General features: G+C 44.8%; 1 protein-coding gene across 2 annotated transcripts in view; it reads right to left on the bottom strand.

Moving 5' to 3' along the window:
* Positions 1 to 20,168, bottom strand: part of LOC146707476 (protein sidekick-1-like) — a 295,921-nt gene that overhangs the window by 70,756 nt on the left and 204,997 nt on the right. For both annotated transcript variants that reach the window (XM_085458835.1, XM_085458834.1), the window contains 2 exons: positions 12,394 to 12,530; positions 11,048 to 11,195 (listed from right to left, as the gene is read on the bottom strand). In XM_085458835.1, the coding sequence (XP_085314961.1) occupies positions 11,048 to 11,195; positions 12,394 to 12,530 (285 nt within the window). The remainder of the gene's footprint in view (positions 1 to 11,047; positions 11,196 to 12,393; positions 12,531 to 20,168) is intronic.

Below are 20,168 nucleotides of genomic sequence, written 5' to 3' on the forward strand. Positions count from 1 at the left end.
CATTACCATCCCCCTCCAGCCTCCCCCTTCCTCCCTTTCCCCTCCGTGCCCCACAATCTCACTCTGAATGATTCTCTATAAGCTATCAAACCATTAGCTGTGGTATGGCTGTCTGTATTTGTGTGTCTGTGAATCAGTATGCGTCGATAAATGTGTGTTCACATCTATAAGTGTGTGTGTTTGTGTGAAAGCAGGGGTGTGAAAGCTGTTAGCTAGAGACTTGCACAGGCGGATATATAGCACAGGCCAGTGGTTTTACAGCTGTGCTTTACTTCCATTAGGTTAGGCACTGTCAGACACCAGGTGCTGTAGGGACATACACCTTCACACACATACACACACACACACACACACACACACACACACACACACACACACACACACACACACACACACACACACTTATAGGCTAATGGGCCTTGTGTGAATGAGATGGGCATTAGGGTAGCTGTCTGGAAATGGAGAATATATATAATCCACAACTACGCCACAGCTTTTGACTGAAATTGATGGTGCACATTAATACACATCCATGAACTCACGCTATACAAACAAGCCGCACACCCGTACTGTACTGAACAGAGCCACTCAATCACTGTTTGATTGCAGATAAAACACACAAACGCACACTGACACACTTTCCCTCGATGGCAGAAACTTCCCGTGAACTGCCTTAATTCCCGTCCAGCCATTAAAAGTAAATATTTCGACTAGGGGGACGTAAGGAAGATGGCAGCATAAACCTGCAGCTCCCGGTCAAAACTCGAAAGAGAACCAGAATTCGAATATTTCCACCGCTAAAACCGTGTAATAAATGCCATGGAAGGTGGAAGAAGGTCAAAAAGACAAGGAAACATTAAGGATTTTGTGAAACAAGTGGAGCTGGTAAGAGGGGGCAACGCAGACATGTCCGAGAACAGCGTGCAAGGCGAGCAGATGGAAGGAGATGTAGCTAGCCACCCTCACGCAGACTTCCAGGACATCATTAAGGAAATTCACTCACTTAAAGCAGAGTTTAAAACCGAGTTTGCCACGTTTAAGAAAGACATCACACAAGAAATGAAGGACGAATTCGACAGCTTCAAGAAAGACATTAATACAAAGCTGGCAGAAACTGCGAACGAGCTAGCTAGCCATGAGACCAGACTCGAAGAAGCTGAGAAAAGACTGGAAGAGATGGAAAGGTGGAATTTGGCCGCAAAAGACGCTCTAATCCAGTCGCTTCAGCAACAACGGAATATTCAGACGAAACTGGCTGACTTGGAAGGCCGTAGCCGACGGAACAACATTCGCATTTTTGGCCTAAAAGAGGGCTCTGAAGGAAGCTCTGTGCTGCAGTGTGTGGAGGACTTGTTGAGAGCTGAGCTTTCGCTCCCGCCGGATTCTGCTCTAAATATTCAGCGGGCGCACAGAGCTCTGGTGCCAAAACCCGGACCAGAAAAACCTCCGCGATCGGTGGTGGTTAATTTTCTTCAGTTCTCAACCAAGGAGATGGTGCTGAAGGCAGCGTGGAAGAAAAAGGTGGTACATCAGGATAAGCAGCTTTTCTTTGATCATGACTACGCTGCCGACGTGGTTCAAAAGAGGAAGGAATACGCTGGAATTAAGAAAGCCTTAAAAGAGAGAGGAATTCGCTTCCAGACGCCTCTGACCAGAATCAGGATCCACTGGGAGAGCGGCGCCAGGACATATGACAGTGGCCGGGCGGCGGCGGAGGAGCTAAGGAGGAGAGGAATACAGGTGGAGGTGCCGCAGCGGAGCGGGGAAAGCACGATGCTGGAGGAGCGACTGCAAAATGCATTGGGATGGCAGCGATCTAACACCGAGAACTTATAAGTGAGGATACAAACATTTGAATCCGGTGGAAATGACTGAACAGTAGAACTCTGAAACTAAAGGTTCATTACTCTGTTACTTTTCAAGGCAAGGTAGACCGGAAAGTGGTAGGTTTTCTTTTCTTTTCTTTTTTTTTCTTTTTTCTTAAGGAACCTATGTTGGATCTCACGGGGGCCCCTAATCTGAAAGGGATATACCCCACAAACCACAGGGACGCTGTGGGTAAGAAATACGTATTTTCAGTTTCTCTTAAGTTTCTTGTTATCTTGTTCCAAGTTCTTAGAGTTAGTGTGGGATGCTATGATAGTGATAAGCCAAAAATAAAGCAAAACTTAACAGTGAAAAGATGAGGAATATAACGCTGGTGTCAATGAATGTCAATGGGATGAATAACCCAATTAAAAGAAGCAAAGTGATACTCAAAATGAGAAAGCTTAATGCCAATGTAATATATCTACAGGAAACACATTTGTCGCAGGAAGAGCATGATAAATTGAAGAAATTTGGGTACAGAAATTCTTACTATAGTACTTGCAAGAAAAGTCGTAAAAGGGGGGTAGCAATACTTATTAAAAATTCAGTTAATTTTGAATGTTCTAAAGAAATTCGGGACAGTGAGGGGAGATACATTATTGTAAGAGGTAAACTAGAAGGGGAGGCGGTGACACTAATCAATCTCTATATTCCCCCTGAGAGCAACCAACAAAATGTGAAGACTCTACTTACTACAGTCATGTCAGAATCTGAAGGGACTGTGCTGTGTGCAGGAGACTTTAATGTGGTATTCGACCATAGAATTGATACAACAAGCACAAATAGAAGCAAAAACAGCCTGGCGAGAATGGTTAATACATTTATGAAGGAGCATGGAATGGTAGATGTATGGAGGGAACACCACCCACTGGATAAGGAGTATACACACTACTCAAAGACTCACAACACTTACTCAAGAATTGACTATGTCTTAATGAACAGATGGGATCTACACAGAGTAACTGAATGCACAATTGGAGTGGCAGATATTGCTGATCACTGTGCCATTCATTTAAAGCTAAATCTAAATAGTAGGCGTAGAAATACCTGTTGGAGGTTAAATCTGAGCTGTCTGAATAATAAAGAAACGAAAGACCAAATCAAGAAAGATATAAAGCAATACATAGAGGAAAACTCCACTGAAGAAATTAGCCCAACGGTGTTTTGGGATGCATTCAAAGCTGTGCTCAGAGGGAAGCTTATTGCTATAACTTCAAAACAACACCAAATGAGGAAGGCCCTGTACCTAAGCCAGGTGGAGGAATTGAAAAACACAGAAATATTATACCGAACAACTCGGAATGTTCAGCTCCAAGACAGAATTAAAACACTAAAAAAGGAAATTGACAATATATTGACTGAAGAAGTGGAAAAAAAACTTAGATTTTTGAAACAGGATTATTATGAGAATGGCCCAAAGGAAGCTAGACTGATAGCACGGCGTCTTAGACAGCAGCAAGCTGTTAATACGATTCACAAGATTAGAGACCCATCTACAAATAACTTGCAGTATACCCAGGAAGCAATAGAAGAAACATTTAAGAAATATTACGAAAACTTGTATAAACAACCATGTTCCTCAAATAAAGATAAGAAAACTGCTTTTCTTAACTTCCTAGACTTACCACGTATTGGTACGCAGCAAAACAGCAAACTGACTGCCCCCATCAGTCATGAAGAAATATCTAGAGCAATTTCCAGTCTGAAAGCTAATAAATCACCGGGGGCCGATGGGTTCCCCTCAGAGTGGTACAAGAACTTTAAGGAGGAGCTGATACCAATGCTTCAATCATCATTCAATCATACCCTTGCGGAGGGTGTAACACCTCCCTCATGGAGAGAGGCGATTATCTCAGTAATCCCTAAAGAGGGAAAAGACACCGAATATTGTAACAACTACAGACCCATATCAGTTCTTAATGTGGACTACAAAATATACACATCTATAATCGCTAAGCGATATGGAGCAATTATGACAGACTTAATTAATGAAGACCAAACTGGCTTTATCTCAGGACGTAGAACTCAAGATAGTATAAGAAGGACCCTCCAAATAGTTAACTCGATACAAACAAAAAAGGGCAGTGCGGCCCTAGTAAGCCTGGATGCAGAGAAGGCTTTCGACAGTGTAGATTGGAACTTCCTATATGCCGTGCTTGAAAGGTTTGGTTTTAATGACGGTGCTGTGATGTGTATCAAATCTATTTACCAATCTCCTACAGCTCGAATTAGAATCAATGGCAGCCTAACGGAGCAAATCTCTCTCGAGAGGGGTACCCATCAGGGTTGTTGCCTCTCACCTCTTCTCTTCACTCTATATATTGAACCCCTGGCACAGGCCATCCGACAAAGTGAGGAGGTGAGAGGAATAAGTATTAAAGGGGAAGACCACATCATCAGCTTATTTGCAGATGATATCATACTCTACCTAGAAAATCCAAACCAAACTTTAATTCCAATGTTTAATGTAATTAATATCTTTGCTGAACATTCGGGGTACAAAATTAATGTGACCAAAACTCAGATACTGGCTTTCAACTATTTGCCATCTGAAGAGGTTAAAAATAAGTTTAGACTGAACTGGACTGCAAAACAAATGAAATACTTGGGTGTAACCGTGACTAAACAATTGAGTGACCTTTTTAAAACAAATTATGATAGGCTGACCACTCAGATTAAACACGATCTAAACCGATGGTCAACTCTTACACTAGACTTTAGTGCAAGAATCACAACAATAAAAATGAGTGTCCTCCCACGGTTTTTGTACCTTTTCCAATCTCTGCCAGTTAAGATCCCAGTGGAAAAATTCAAGGACTGGGATAGGCTCATCTCTAGATTTGTATGGAATGGTAAAAGGCCTAGAATAAAATACACAACATTACAACTATCTAGGAAGCAAGGTGGTGTGGGACTCCCTAATCTAAAAGATTACTATCATGCGGCCCAAACCAGACCGGCGATAAAGTGGTGTGATCAGAACTTTAATGCTAAATGGAAAGATATTGAAATAAAAGTACGGGATGTCCCAGTCCAGACTTTTCTTGGAAATGAGCAACTTAAGAAAACCTTACAGCATTTCCTTGATCCTATAACATCCCACACTCTAGAGATATGGTTTGGCCTAGTTAAACAAAGTAAGTTGGAAAGGGAGGTTAAGATGTTAAACTGGGCTGCCTATGTTGTTGGTGATATACTAAGTGCTCACGACCCAGGATTCAGGAAGTGGGAACAAAAAGGAATAACAGCGATTTGTACAGTAATGAAAGATGGCCATTTGATGAGTTTCCAAGATTTAAAAGACCGGTATAGTCTAGAGAAAACCGATTTTTACCGGTACCTGCAACTCAGAGACTACTTTTCAAAGGAAATACGAAGTTCGCGTACGTCTTATGGCATCCTGAATTGTATAATTAAATCATACAGGGGCCTCCAATTCAAGGAGATTTCTGTACTATATAAAAATCTAAGAGAGAACACGGCAACATCAACTGAATACATAAAAAAGAAATGGGAGCAGGAAATAAAAACTGATATCTCAACTGAGGAATGGTTAGATATGTGTGAAACCCAGAACACAACGACTAACTCAAGATGCTGGAGAGAATTTGGGTGGAAACACCTTACTCGATTCTTTATTACACCAAAAATCAAAAGTAAACAGACTCAAGACAGTTTGCCATGCTGGAGAAGATGTGGTAACATGGAAGCACATCATACGCACGTGTTTTGGGAGTGCCTGAAACTGCATAATTTTTGGAAGAACGTGAGTCTTGTAATAGGCAATATCTTGGGCTACCAATTACCACACAATTTTAAAACTGTATATCTTGGGAATATTAGAGAGTATGTTCTGTACGACGACTTGTATTTGACAAAAATCCTATTGATAGCTGCAAAGAAAGCTATAACAAGAAACTGGTACAAACTGGATCCGCCTTCATCAAAAGACTGGTTAAATATTGTTGGAGAAATCTATGCAATGGAAAAAATGACTTACATTCTCAGATTAAAGGAAGATATTTTCGTTGCTAAGTGGGAGAAGTGGACATTGTATGGCACCAAGGAAAATTAATGAACGAACAAAACATTTAAGGTCTATGACTCTGTATATCTATTGATGCATGCCTGTATAAAAGTACATATATAAGCTGGAGTATGTATGCTGCTGAGCAAAGGCAGGCATGCATACGATAGTTGATTAGAATTGGCACCCACACCTTTTGTTCGCTTTAGTTCTGTTTTGTTTTGACTGTGTGCTTGCATGGTTATTTCTCCTGTAATGCAAAACATGTCTATGTTTAAACTGTGACAAAACTATCAATAAAAATTACAGTGTCAAAAAAAAAAAGTAAATATTTCACGGAGTGGGTTCATCGTGAGGACATCAACCTCACACAGGAGATTAAATGCAGTATACATTACTGTTTGTTACCCCCATCCAACGCGCTCGTGCACAACAACACATCTATGAAACACTCATGCATATATGCGCTGCAAGTGAACAAATGAAATCCCAAACTTAACACAGTGTGACACAGTTTCCGTGTCCCTCATCGCTATGAAAAAAGTGTGTGTGTGTGTGTGTGTGTGTGTGTGTGTGTGGGGGGACATCTTCTGGAGGAAATGTGTGAGTGGAGGAGGAGGAGGAGAGAGAGTGACGGGGGGCATTTTGAGAGTCCCTTTGCAGTGGGAATTAGGAAAAGTTTCTATCTGTGTCATTCTCCACAGTTTAATGCCTGCTGGCTTTCTCTTTAAATACATGCTCGCGCTTAAATTTAATGGTGTTACTGGGATGTTGAGCGTGGCCCCATTCCAACTTGATCGGCCAGGAGTGAAAAGGAGTGCTATTAAACAGAGAGCAGCGGAAATCCAAAGAGAGAAACCAGGTATCACACGACTGGGTGCAAAGCTGCTGAATAGATTAGCTTATTTTTGTCTTGTTTGACACTTTAAATCTTGTCTCCTTTAAATGTTGTGCTGCATTGCTGGAGGTTAAAAATGGCGAAGGGTGATGCACTAAAGAGACTCAGTCAGGGAAACAGAGATACTTCTGCGTATTCTCACAATGAATCAACGCCAGCTACGGCTCACATTTGCTACTGCATATGTGTTTTATGCTTGTCATTTCATATTATGTTCTGATCAATGGCACCATTTTTACTCTATACCAGCAATAATGCTTCAAAATAAATCTAATGTGGCAGCAGATGCTCTTTCAATGGTGCAGAGCAGACCTTAAAAGACAAACTGTTTTAAAAAATATATGCAAGAATATTAAAAAGACAACAGGATGTGGGGAGGTAGACTACTGACTGGATCAAAAGCCAAAGGATTATTTAACACTGCCTTCTTCAGGCAGTTAGTGACAGCATTCAGTCATACGCCGCTTTAACGTTAGCGCTCATCCTCACTTTGTGCTCAACTAACTAAAAAAACGCCGCTGGCCAAAGTTTCTCATCACGGGCTGGATTCTCTTGAAGCCTGAAAACAGAGGGGCCCAGAGGACGTGCGAGAGTCCGACTCCCTCCCAGATGGCTTTAATTAGAATATGCTGAAAGAGTTTTATGGATTTGTTGCCCTGTGATGCTAAAAAACGTTCTAGCCTCAGGTTCTTGTAAACAAATATTCAGGCCAGGCCAGAAGTGAAAGTTGCAGAAACACATAAACACGCGGAGTAGTTCTGAGAAACGATTCACTAATGATTTGATAATTAAAGGAATATTAACGAGCAATTCTCCCGTAATTCCGAACTGAAGAATGTACAGTTTAGAACATTATGATAAAACACCAGTGAACAGAGGAGACACTTTATTAATGAATAATTAGTTCATAATTTAGCTCTGTGACAGCGAGGAAAAGATTTTCTCCATGAGTGGCTCCTCCTGATTGACTCTGATCCAGCCGCTAAGTGGTACAGACTACTAACTCCTCATTCATTGCTCATTACTTAATCATTAATTACTTTTTCGTGCAACCCTAAGTTATGTGACATGTCATACTGAGCAGTTCAGCCTCATTACTTTGCAGATGCTCATGAACTATCATTACCTACTAGGATAGTTTTAGGTGCAAAATGATGGTCAAAGCCAGCATGATAGAGTCCGTAATGTCTAAAGTGTGTGTCTAACATCAATCATGGGGGAAAAATATTATAAATATATCTGAAGGTCAAGCTGAAGATAAAGAAATGAAAGCATAAAACATCAAATACTCCTGTAACTGTTAATAGCTGCTTTTAGCACTTTGTGGTCCTCACTTTTTCATTTTAACCTCTTGTTAGCAGTCACAAAACTCACACCATCTGAAGGCCACAGCAGCAATACCTATTAAGCTCTATGGAAATAAAGGCTGACCTCTTATGTTCAAGGTTAATTATGTAGTTATTCTAACAAAGAGTGAAAAAAAAAAGAAACAGTTTTTAGTGTTTAGTGAAGTTCAAGACAGACATCCAAATACTAAAGCAGTTCTCTTAGATAAAACCAAAGAACTTTATCTCCTACTGTGCTTCAGTTTCTATTCACCTTGCACTGGCTGTTAGAATTTATATATAATACAGCGTTTTTTTCACATCTACCATATTGATCTTGCATATTCAATTAGCCTCTGATGTTACACTTTACTTTGCTATTTGGGATTTTTTTAAAAGGGTATATGACAGGACATTTGTTATTTTAAGGTATTTCAATTCAGATTTAACCTGGATTTTGTTTTTTACCTGTTTCTGGAAAGATGTTTGCAAGCACATGTCTAAGAATGGTCACAACAACAGTCTTGCAAACTATGAGAAGAAATAGTGATAAAAGTGCACCAATTGTTAAGGAGTTGAGGCTGATTGAAATCAGATATCAACCACATTAAACTGAGATCACTGTTACCAGCCCACGTTAAACCTTCTTCAGCCTTTAGTGCATTCCTGTTACATTTTCCTGTTACATAGATTTGCCTGAAGAAAAAGCCTGAACCATTTCTGCTGTCTTCCATATAATAAGTTAAAATGTCGATCTATATGTCTTCATTTCTTCCTGAAGCTCCAAAAGCATAATCCGTATGCGTGACAAACAAGAATGGGACAGAGGAAAGCATTTTATCACACACCCAAGTCTGATGTCTTTTGGTTCTGACTAAAAAAAAGGAGTGAAGGCAAAATGAACTGAAATAAGATGCTTTAAAGTGCTGATGATGCCTGGAGTTCCAGGCATTTATGTATAATCTGTCTTTCCTCTGCTAATGCTTCCTCTTTAAAGATGGTAATGATGTGAGTGCAGGTCATGCATGAATAAGTCTGCGCATGTGTTACACTCCAGATTGCATAATTAGGAATCTTCAAGAGTATTTTTCATTCAGAGGTAATGTTTTTCAGCTTTGATCAGCTTCATTCCTATACTTTTAGTTTCTCTCACACTACACCCCGTCGCTACAGTACTCTTGATAAGGGAAATTTAAAAGAAAAGAAAAGCAATGTAATGACGAGGCAAGACTGAGAGAAAGAAACAAAAAATATTTACGACTTGATGCTGTTCTGATAAGGACTGTAATCAAAAAGACGCAAACAAAATGAGAGACAGCAGAAGCAGCTTGAAGTTCAAATTTTAATTAGGGCTTTTCTGTCATCGATATTACGAGCGATTTCTTTCCCCGATCTTTATCGCTCACTCTGTCCACATTACTGCTCTTTGTCATGCTTCTGCTTGGGTGCTCAGTGCTCCTGCAGGACATTGTGCTATGCCTAACTGTGTGTTATGTTCATCACACACCTTGGCATCTCTGACTGTGTGCGTCTTATCCCAGTGAACCAGTGAGTCAAGCAGATGAAAAGGAAAGTGTGTGTGTACGTATGAGATGAACAACGAGGACGAGATGCAGCCATCTGCTCTGATACACTGAGCAGAGATAACTTGTCTTAATGCCAGAATTTCACTTAGGGAGACTCCAATCTATTGACCGGACCCTCTAACAACCAACTCTGGACTAAAGACTAGGAAGCAGAAAGGAGAAAAGAAGGAAGAGAGAAACAGGAAGAAGACAAGTAATGACAAACAAGCACAACAGGAGAATTTACTGAGCAAGAGTTTGAAAAAAAGGAAACCACAGGAAGAAAAGATTGGAAGAGGAGCAGAGATAAGAGAAGAACATCGAGCTGAAAAGAGGCAAAGTGAAAGCAGACTTGTCTGAGGTTTGTGGATGTGCGATGGCAGCGCTCATAGCTGCTGTGACTGCCGAGTGTATTTGGCAGAACAACAACTGGCATCTGTCTGTGGTCAGTCTCTTCAGTAAGACAAAACCATGTTTGCATGCGTATGTGTTTGCCTACTTCATAATGCAGCATTGCATCTGTTGTATTATGTGCATGACTTAGAGACTTGGTATATCTGCGCAGTTAGAGGCAAAATCCTTAAGAGGCCTGCCACACCTCCACTAACCCTGTTTCACTGTATACAGTGCACCAGTGCTAAGGCATCATAATTACCCCCATTAGCGTTTTCCCTTGGGATAAACATGCAAACACACACAGACACACACATGCGTGCACAAGCAAACACCATAAATCTGCGCAGCCCTCTATTTGTTTTTCATTCTAAATCACACCTTTCATGCACACACATACAAATAGCAGCTTATTTAATCATTTTACCCCTTAGTTCAATATGTGCAATAGAAAGTGATGAAGACACACAAACACACACACAACCACACACAAACTTGGATATCTACAGCATGAATGTGATGAATATAAATTGCTCATTGCAAAGAAAATGGATTCTAAACAAAAAGGGATGCTCTCTTCATCCACGCCTTGTTATCCCTGTTTCATCCTCATTTCGAGTCCCATGTTCCCACTCATGTTCCCCCACAATGTAACTCACAAATTCTTAGATACACAACCTAGACCGTGGGGATGCAGGCACTATGTCTTTTGAAAGGTTGCATTTTATTCATTCTCAGCTTTTGTAAAGTAGCGTGATCAGTGTCTATTACACAGACATGAAATGATATTTTTTTACACAAATAATTGCATGTTCTGCACAAAAAATGGTCTTGTGCTTTTTAGAAAACATCGGTGAAATACTTGTTTGGGGTCACAACGTATGTAACGCATGTTTAATAAAGCCGGGAGTAGTAAGTGTGTTACTCGGACACCTCGCTCCATCTCTAAATGTACATTAGTCGCTCTTACCTCTGCGTCTCGACGCTGTACTGACCCCTGCCCACTTGATTGACAGCACAGAGTCTAAACTGGTAGGTTCTGGCAGGTGTAAGCCCGCCCACTGATACCTTGGTCACTGCAGGATCAACCTCTGATAGGTAGACCTTCCATGGCGAGTCTAGAGACAAGACACAGAGATTAAAGGCCGATAATATCTGGCGCAGGCAGGACAAACAGAGACACAGGGACACTCAGGAGCTATAAATCAAATGGAAAGAGGGGAGAAACAGATAAGAGGCAAAGTAAAGGAAACAGGGGGTAAGCTGGAGAGAATTATAAAGGAGAGAAGTAGCATATGATGCAACAAGAAGGAAAGGAAGAGAAGGATTAATAAAAAAGCGCAGATGCTGCTTCATATTGTTGCCAGCTTATCTCTCAGTCTTCCTGCTGAAGATACCACAGACAGATGCACTATTATCTCTATTATCACCCCAGCCACATGTATCTGTGCAAGCGAGACTGATAGCGTGCATGTGCCATTTTAAGCACGCCCAGGGTATTAGAGCCATTGTCTGACATGAAAACACATTGTAGTTACAGTGGCCCATTTACTACAATACAACAACAACAAAAAAATCTAATATATAACAGAGAGAGTGGATAATCAGTGTGCAGAAAACTCTAATCCATTCCTCACTGTCTGGATTCATCCGTCACTAAACTCGACCAGACGTTCAGGTTCTCTCCATTCCTCATCTTTCTCTTTATCGCTCCCTCTTATTTTCCAAACTTTTCTTCTCCGCTCCCATGGCAATGCTTCTGTTTTTATAGATGCAGCAGAGCAGCTGGTTAATGGTGACAGCACAAAGCTTTAAGTCACATTGGCGGTGGCGCTACAAAAATGATCAGAATAAGGATCAGTTCAGCTTTTAGAGTCATGTGCCAAGTGCTTGGCTGTCTATGTTACATTCACTGCCCGATCCCCTTAGCCTACATCAGGAGTGAGCGGCTCAACAGCCAATCTCCCTCCACTTTGTTTCTCCTGTCAGTCTATTCCTCAACACCTCTTCCCTATCTCTCTATAATTTGATAGAGAGCCAGCCTGCTGTTACAACATCTGTACTGGAGAGTGGGTGTGAGAGAGAGAGAGGGAGAGAGAGAGAGCGAGAGAGTGGGAGAGAGAGGCTAAAGGAGGCAGGGAAAATAAGAGTTTGTTTATAGTGGATCTGCATGTACGCTTACGCAGCAACACCATTCTCCATATGCCAGTCTCTTGTAAATGAGTGCACGTCAGTGCTTGGTAGACAGAGAGTGAACAGATGTTCGCCGTTCAGGAACTATAAAGTATGCCCAGGGACGGACATACACATACATACTGTTCTCTGAGAGCTCCAGCACGTAGTACAGAAGAGGGGAGTTCCCGTCGAAAGGGCGTAGCCAGGACAGGAGAACGGAGCGGGAGTCCGAATCATTGAGGCGAGCCGTCAGGGAGCGAGGAGAATGTGGAAGCTCACTGAATATACAGACAAAAAAATAAATAAAAAATAACATCAGAAACTGTTTCAATTTCATCTGTCTATCAATTCAATCTGAGGCTAAACTTAACATAAAGAATGAAGACAAGGAAATAGTTAGGCTTTATCAAAGGTAGCAAAGGTAAAGTTACTGTATCTGCACATATAAAGCTGATTGTAAATATTAACAAGGTTACATCAAGCTTAAACTAGACAATGAAAGCTATAAATATGAAGTATTTATAAAATCATTCATTAGACAGAACCAAAGACTTAACTCATGGTTTTGGCCCATATGAGGCATCCATGCTTGTTTGATATTTTGGCTCTATTGTATCAAGACAAATGCACAGGAACATGAAAATTTAGAACCTCAGAATTACAATAACTTCAGTGTGAATCCAGACATTTGGCTAGACTGTTTCCTGGCTGCAAGCAATTGCCAGCTAGATTTCAAAAAGCCATTGCTCCCAGTCTATAAATAAACCTGCAACTCCATTTCAAGCAGAGCCACTTTAGTTCAAGGAAAATTGTTATTTCCCTCAGCAGTAATTTATATATGACAGTATGGCTCTGTTTTGGGACCTTTCCTCGTGTATATGTGGGAAGCCTGAGGGAGAAACATCAGCAAACCCAGAGCGTTAAACAGAGCTCACGTCAACAGTAACAGATATGAAGTGATTACACCCTCAGTCACACAGGCCTAGAGACTTGTCAGTGACCATATGGCAACCACTGGACACTAGGGAAAAACCTGTATTCCCCAAACGGTTCCAAGTGGTTGCTAAAAGTCACTTTGAAATCAAATGTTAAAGCCTCATCAATACAGGCCTAGAGACTGGTCAGTGACTTCCTAGAAACCACTGGTTGTTATGGAAAAGAGTCCATTCTGCAACTGATTGCCAAGTGGTTGCTGGAAGTTACCAGCATGAAATTAGTTGTAAAAATGCTGAACCAAATATCTCCATGGAACTGCTTTGGTCGCTAGCAGGTTGCTGCAGTTGCCAGTAGTTTGCATGGAAGATGCTGACGTGTCTGCCAGCACTCACCAACTACTTACTAAGTGATTGTGAAACACCATGTTCGCCTTCAAAGTCAAAGTTAAAATGTGCTGGTTGAACAACCTGGTCTCCATTTCCAGTTGCCGTACTTGGGAGAGTAAATGGCAATTGCCTGCAGTCAAGCCAGTGTCTTACATGCAAACTACAGGCAAAAGTAAAGTAAAGTGTGCGTGTTAGTCCCCATAGGTAAATAGTTCCTCTGCATTTAACCCATTCACCCAGCGAAGCAGTGGGCAGCCACCAATGCAGCGCCCGGGGAGCAGTGTGTAGGGACGGTACCTTGCTCAGGGGTACCTCAGGGTAGCAGGTAGCAGTGGAGTCGAACCCCCGACCTTCCGATCATGGGGCCACCACTCTACCTACTGAGCTATCCCTGCCCCTATCCCTGCAATCACCTCGGTCTGATAGCGACTAAGGCAATCACAATCTCCATATTATTTTAGGGTCTTTACCTTACAATATAAAGCACCGTGAAGTGGCTTGTATTGCGATTTGAAATGAATCTTTTAGGTTTATGCAACCATCCAGTCTCTAGGCCTATGTGACTAGGGCCTAAGTTAGACACAGCATGAATGGTGGCTCTGGGGTGAAAATGGGTTGCAAAGCTGCTTCCATAGGAAGCAGCAACCGTACGCAGATCAAAGCAACTAAAATAAGCCTCCCCTCTATATTCTTTTGCTTAACCATACACTCATTTGAACCAACCCTTACTGCTTATACACTTATTACACTATTTTTACATCTTAGGCAAATGAGACACAGCCTCAAAGAGCTTTATACTGAACTTTGGATCTGCTGGTAAAATTAGGTTATTTTTTTGACTAGGACATAATAGAATTTTCTCCTATTTCGGGTCTTTCTTGCAAGCTAGGGTCCCAAAATATTTATTGCTGCTTCAAATTTGCCACCAAGACCCAAGACGGGGACTGAATTTACTTATTTAACTTTTGCAAAGAAGGGAATACATGCTTTTTTTCAGACTGTCACACTTTTCCTTAATATCCACATCTTGACAAAGTGTGTCCTGACTGCTTATGTATCATTTGCATCTCATAAACGCGTCTGTGACAATATGCAGACTGTTCAGTAGACAGATATTTGGTTTCCTGTGTTCTGTTATTCTATTAAATATGTGAGGTGCCATACTGCTAGCACTGACACCCAGGCTAGATCTTGGGTCTGAGCCAGGATCAGTTCCAGTGGGTGAAATCTTTTAAATATGGCGCTGCCTTGCATATATTTACTCTGTACGTGCACTGCATCACTGCGTCTCATCACATCTATTAAAAAACACATTTTCCACACATTTTCTCATCCCTGCCCTGTTAATAACAAAGAAAGCAATACAGGTATTTTCATGAAAGCAACATAGAAATCCACATATTTGATTACACCAATCTTAGCGTATCGTAACTCTTTTTGTAGACTGTGGGCTTGAAGGAGGAAAAGGAGAGAACAGCAAATCCTAGTATCACTACATATGAAGGCTGCAGGTGCTGGTAGAAATATTGAGACAACATAAAAGAACAAAATAAATATATTTACACTGAAACTATAATAAAAGAGAGAGTCCCCTGTGTATAGAATAGCTGTATCTCATATTCATAAGCTTATTAATTATTTCTAAGCTATGGACAACATAGCTTTCAAAGATATGTTGTCCAAGAGCTCTGCTTCGACAGCCTGCAAGGTCCTATTAAGGGCATCAGATAACAGGGTTTGAAAACATTTGCCTTGCTTCCTTTTTCCCTTATGAGCAACTTTGCAGTTTAACATTTAAGCACAGAAACAAAGGGAACTAGAGGAGATGTGGGAGAGGAATAAGACATACTGTAATGTTGTGAGAGGAAGAGGAGGAGCACACCAAGAAATAGGAAGGACACCAATGAATGAAGCTAGGAGGGAGCAAGGGGAAATGAGAATGATGTTTTCTTCTCCGAGCTGACACGATCATATTAATTAATGGATGAGCTTAGAGAACATTAGAGCAAGTACCTTCACACCGTCCTTACAAATCACAAACACACACATAGGCACAGACACACACTCACAGACACATGAATGGGTCTTACGGGAGTTGAACCAATAACCCGCTGGTAATTAGTCTGTCTCCTCAGCCGCCAGCGTCTGTTAGCCCCTGTGACCCATTGATACTGAGCTAACGAGAATGTCAGTCACACATGTGGATACACGCAGCTGCGCACGCATACACCACGCTCAGAAACACGGGTGTATAGAAATCCCATCCAGGCCAGTATGTTTTTGCACAGCAATAAACACAGATTCGCTCTCTCCCTCTGCGTCTGACATGCATAACCTCTTGTCTCTCTATAATTTAGAAGGATGTGGACTCATGTTCATTCTCTTTCCTACCCGGCAATTATATTAATATATCATAAGTGCCTTTTAGAAATGTATTATTTAAGTGCCTATTAATATACAAATACCACTACCTGTTCTCTTAGTGGCTGTAATAAGGCTGAGTGGGTCGGAGCGTGGGATACACGCTGATATGTGTGTGTGTGTGTGTGTGTGTGTGTGTGTGTGTGTGTGTGTGTGTGTGTGTGTGTGTGTGTGTGTGTGCATGCATGTGTGTGTGATATGTTTTAATCTGAGCATACCGGACACACAAAGTGATGTGTGGAGTCTGCACAGGTATGTTTGTGTACATACCTGTGCAGCATACCATACATGCTGCACACTCACTGATGTTGTCACGGTCCTGGGTCTCCTGACCCAGCGTTTTTAGTTCTTTGTGATTTTCGTATTATTGTACTTGTGTGTGATTTTATTTTATGGCTTCTAGTTTTGATCCCTTGCCCTTCATGTCTCCCTGTGTGCCCCTCTGTGTATCTGTGAGCCCTCGTCTCTCCTTATGTTTTATTCCATGCTTCCCCTGCCCATTATGTCTAAGTTCTCCCCGTGCTCTCTCTTCCCCCTGTGTGCCCTCTATGTATTTATGAGCCCTCGTCCCCTTTCGTGTTTATTCCGTGTCTCCCCTGCCCGTTACGTTGGTGTTCTACTCGTGCTCTCTCTCCTCTGTACTTCCTGTTTCACCTCTCCCGTCAGTGTTCAGTTCACCCCGCCCTGTCTCGTTATGATTATCAGTGTCACCTGTGTTCCCCGTGTGTTCCCACTCCCCTCGTTAACCCTCTGTGTATTTCTGTCTGCGTCTCCCTCTGTTCAGCGTGACGTCGTCCCTCATGTTGTGTGGATCTCCCTGTGTCTCTGCGTATGTTAGTTTTTCCCCAGTCTAGTTTTGTATCGCCTATCATCTTCTGTTACGCAATAAAGCTGCCTTTTGAGTTTATTCCCTCGTGCCTGTGAGTCCTGCATTTTGGGTCCTACTCCTGCCTGCCGCACAGCGTTCCATGACAGTACGACGTCACCAGTAATGGACCCAGCAACTCACAACCCCTCCGCTGAGCTCCGGGAGGATTTGATCTATACGGTGGAGTACCACTGTCAGGAGTGGGAGGCGCTGCCAGGAGACGAACACCGGGAGGTCGTAGCCGCCCGTCTACAGCGGATGGTGTCCGGACTCCCGTGGCTGTTCGGCGCGCTGCACCCCCACATCCGGGACTTCCTTGTTTCCACCGTAGGCGTCCGCCCGGAGCTGCCTCTCCAGTGTGAGGGGTCGGAGGACGTTCAGCCCGGTCCGCTGGAGGATTCGCGGCCCGGCTCATCTCCTCCCCCCTCTCGGCGAAAACGGCGCTCACGCCGCCGCCGCCCTAACGTTTCTGAGCAAACTCCGGTGGTGAGTGACACTAACTGTTTCTTCCATGCCACTTCCAAGTCGGACCAACTCGGACAATATTCTGCTCCTGAGTCCGCTGTTTTTCAGGTCCGTAACACATCAGAAATGAATAGTGAGTTTGAATATGACTGTGTTTCCAGGGCTCATAATGTTTCTAAGTTCACCTCCGCACCTCTTAAGCACGAGACTGTTTCATCTGGAACTGTTTATTCTGGAGCTATGTTTATTCAGTCAGCTGCCCGTCCGCTTTCAGCTCAGTCCCCTGCTCAGCAGCCACCTGTAGCTCAGTGTCCTGTGTTTCCTGCTCAGAAGCCGCCTGTAGCCCAGACACCAACACCACCACCACTTTCGCCTCAAGCTCAGTTAGCCGCCCGGCCTCAAGCTCAGTTAGCCGCCCGGCCTCAAGCTCAGTTAGCCGCCCGGCCTCAAGCTCAGTTAGCCGCCCGGCCTCAAGCTCTGTCAGCCGCCCGGCCCGAAGCTCTGTCAGCCGCCCGGCCCGAAGCTCAGTCGCCACCTCCACCACATTCAGCCTCGCTTCCCATAGCACAGTCACATCCACAGCCTGACTTACTACAAACCTTATTTCAATCCTTAGCCCAGTCAATAGCTCAGTTGGTAGAAGAATCATCAGCCTTATCGACAGCTCAGTTAGCTCCCTCGCAGCCACCCTCAGTGCAGTCTCCAGTGTCCCCAGTGCAGTCTCCAGTGTCCCCAGTGCAGTCTCCAGTGTCCCCAGTGCAGTCTCCAGTGTCCCCAGTGCAGTCTCCAGTGTCCCCAGTGCAGTCCCCAGTGCAGTCTCCTTTAGCACAGTCACCCACTCAACCACCAGCACCACAACCATCACTACCTCTAGTTCATTCCCCTGTGAAGTCATTAACTCCACCACCTACTCCACCCTCACCACCACCGTTACTACAGACATCAGTTCAGTCCCCTGTGCAGTCATTTACCTCTCCACCGTTAGCAGCTCAGGTCCCCGTGTGTCCAGCAGCTCAGGTCCCCGTGTGTCCAGCAGCTCAGGTCCCCGTGTGTCCAGCAGCTCAGGTCGCACCTGAACCCTTGGCCCAGTTCCCCGTAGCAGTGCAGTTTTCTGGCCGGCTTAACATTCAGCCAGGGGTCCCAAACCTCTCTGGCTCTACATCAGCTCCTGCTGGAAGCTCGGATGAGCTCATCCAGGACTCCGTGGCTCCCACGCCGCCATCTGCCTCATCCGCTGGGGGTTCCAGTGAGCCCGGCCAGCACCTCCTCGTCCCCGCTGGAGGGTCCGAGAGGCCCGTTCAGCCTCCTGTCTCCGCTGGAGGGTCCGAGGGGCCCGTTCAGCCTCCTGTCTCCGCTGGAGGGTCCGAGGGGCCCGTTCAGCCTCCTGTCTCCGCTGGAGGGTCCGAGGGGCCCGTTCAGCCTCCTGTCTCCGCTGGAGGGTCCGAGGGGCCCGTTCAGCCTCCTGTCTCCGCTGGAGGGTCCGAGGGGCCCGTTCAGCCTCCTGTCTCCGCTGGAGGGTCCGAAGGGCCTGTCCAGCCTCACGCCGCATCAGCTGGAGGGCCCGAGGAGCCTGTCCAGCCTCACGCCGCATCAGCTGGAGGGCCCGAGGAGCCTGTCCAGCCGCCATCTGCGACCGCTTCGTCATCGCCTGGGCCAGCCTCTGCCTGTGCTTCTGCTCCGCCCGGTCCGGCCTCAGCCTCTGCAGCTCCGCCCGGTCCGGCCTCAGCCTCTGCAGCTCCGCCCGGTCCGGCCTCAGCCTCTGCAGCTCCGCCCGGTCCGGCCTCAGCCTCTGCAGCTCCGCCCGGTCCGGCCTCAGAGTCTTCGTCTGCTGCAGCCTCCTCAGAGTCTTCGTCTGCTGCAGCCTCCTCAGAGTCTTCGTCTGCTGCAGCCTCCTCAGAGTCTTCGTCTGCTGCAGCCTCCTCAGAGTCTTCGTCTGCTGCAGCCTCCTCAGCCTGTGCTTCGCCTGGTCCCGTCTCGACTGGTCCTGTGCCCTCCGGGCCTCGGCCGGTGCGCCTGACACTGGAGAGCCGCCGCCGCTGCCTTCCACGCGGCCGGCCCCCTGAACTGCACCGTCATCGCCTGAGTGGCTGCCGTCGCCTTCCGCACGGCCGGCCCCCGGACCAGCGCTGTCATCGTCGCCGCCGCCTCCCGCGCGGTCGGCCTCCTGAACTGCTCCGTCGTCTCCTTCACCGCCGCCGTTGCCTTGCGCACGGCCGGCCTCCTGAACTGTTTCCACGTCTCCGCCGTTGCCTTGCGCACGGCCGGCCTCCTGAACTGTTTTCACGTCTCCGCCGTTGCCTTGCGCACGGCCGGCCTCCTGAACTGTTTTCACGTCTCCGCCGTTGCCTTGCGCATGGTCGGCCCCCTGAACTGCTCTGTGTTTGAGTTATTTTCTTGGGCTCCGGTGTTTGCTGTGCTCTTCTTTTGTTTTCTGTTCCGAGCCCTCCGTCCTGGGCCCCCGCCGCCCGCCCTGGGTTGTTTTCTGTTTGGTTTTGTTTTTCTGTGTTTGGGCTGTCTGGAGCCAGCCCTTGAGGGGGGGGTACTGTCACGGTCCTGGGTCTCCTGACCCAGCGTTTTTAGTTCTTTGTGATTTTCGTATTATTGTACTTGTGTGTGATTTTATTTTATGGCTTCTAGTTTTGATCCCTTGCCCTTCATGTCTCCCTGTGTGCCCCTCTGTGTATCTGTGAGCCCTCGTCTCTCCTTATGTTTTATTCCATGCTTCCCCTGCCCATTATGTCTAAGTTCTCCCCGTGCTCTCTCTTCCCCCTGTGTGCCCTCTATGTATTTATGAGCCCTCGTCCCCTTTCGTGTTTATTCCGTGTCTCCCCTGCCCGTTA

Source organism: Copadichromis virginalis, linkage group LG6 (assembly GCF_057382275.1).
Source record: "Copadichromis virginalis isolate Kocher_CV1m ecotype Utaka linkage group LG6, C_Virginalis_male_GT1.1, whole genome shotgun sequence".
NCBI lineage: Eukaryota > Metazoa > Chordata > Actinopteri > Cichliformes > Cichlidae > Copadichromis > Copadichromis virginalis.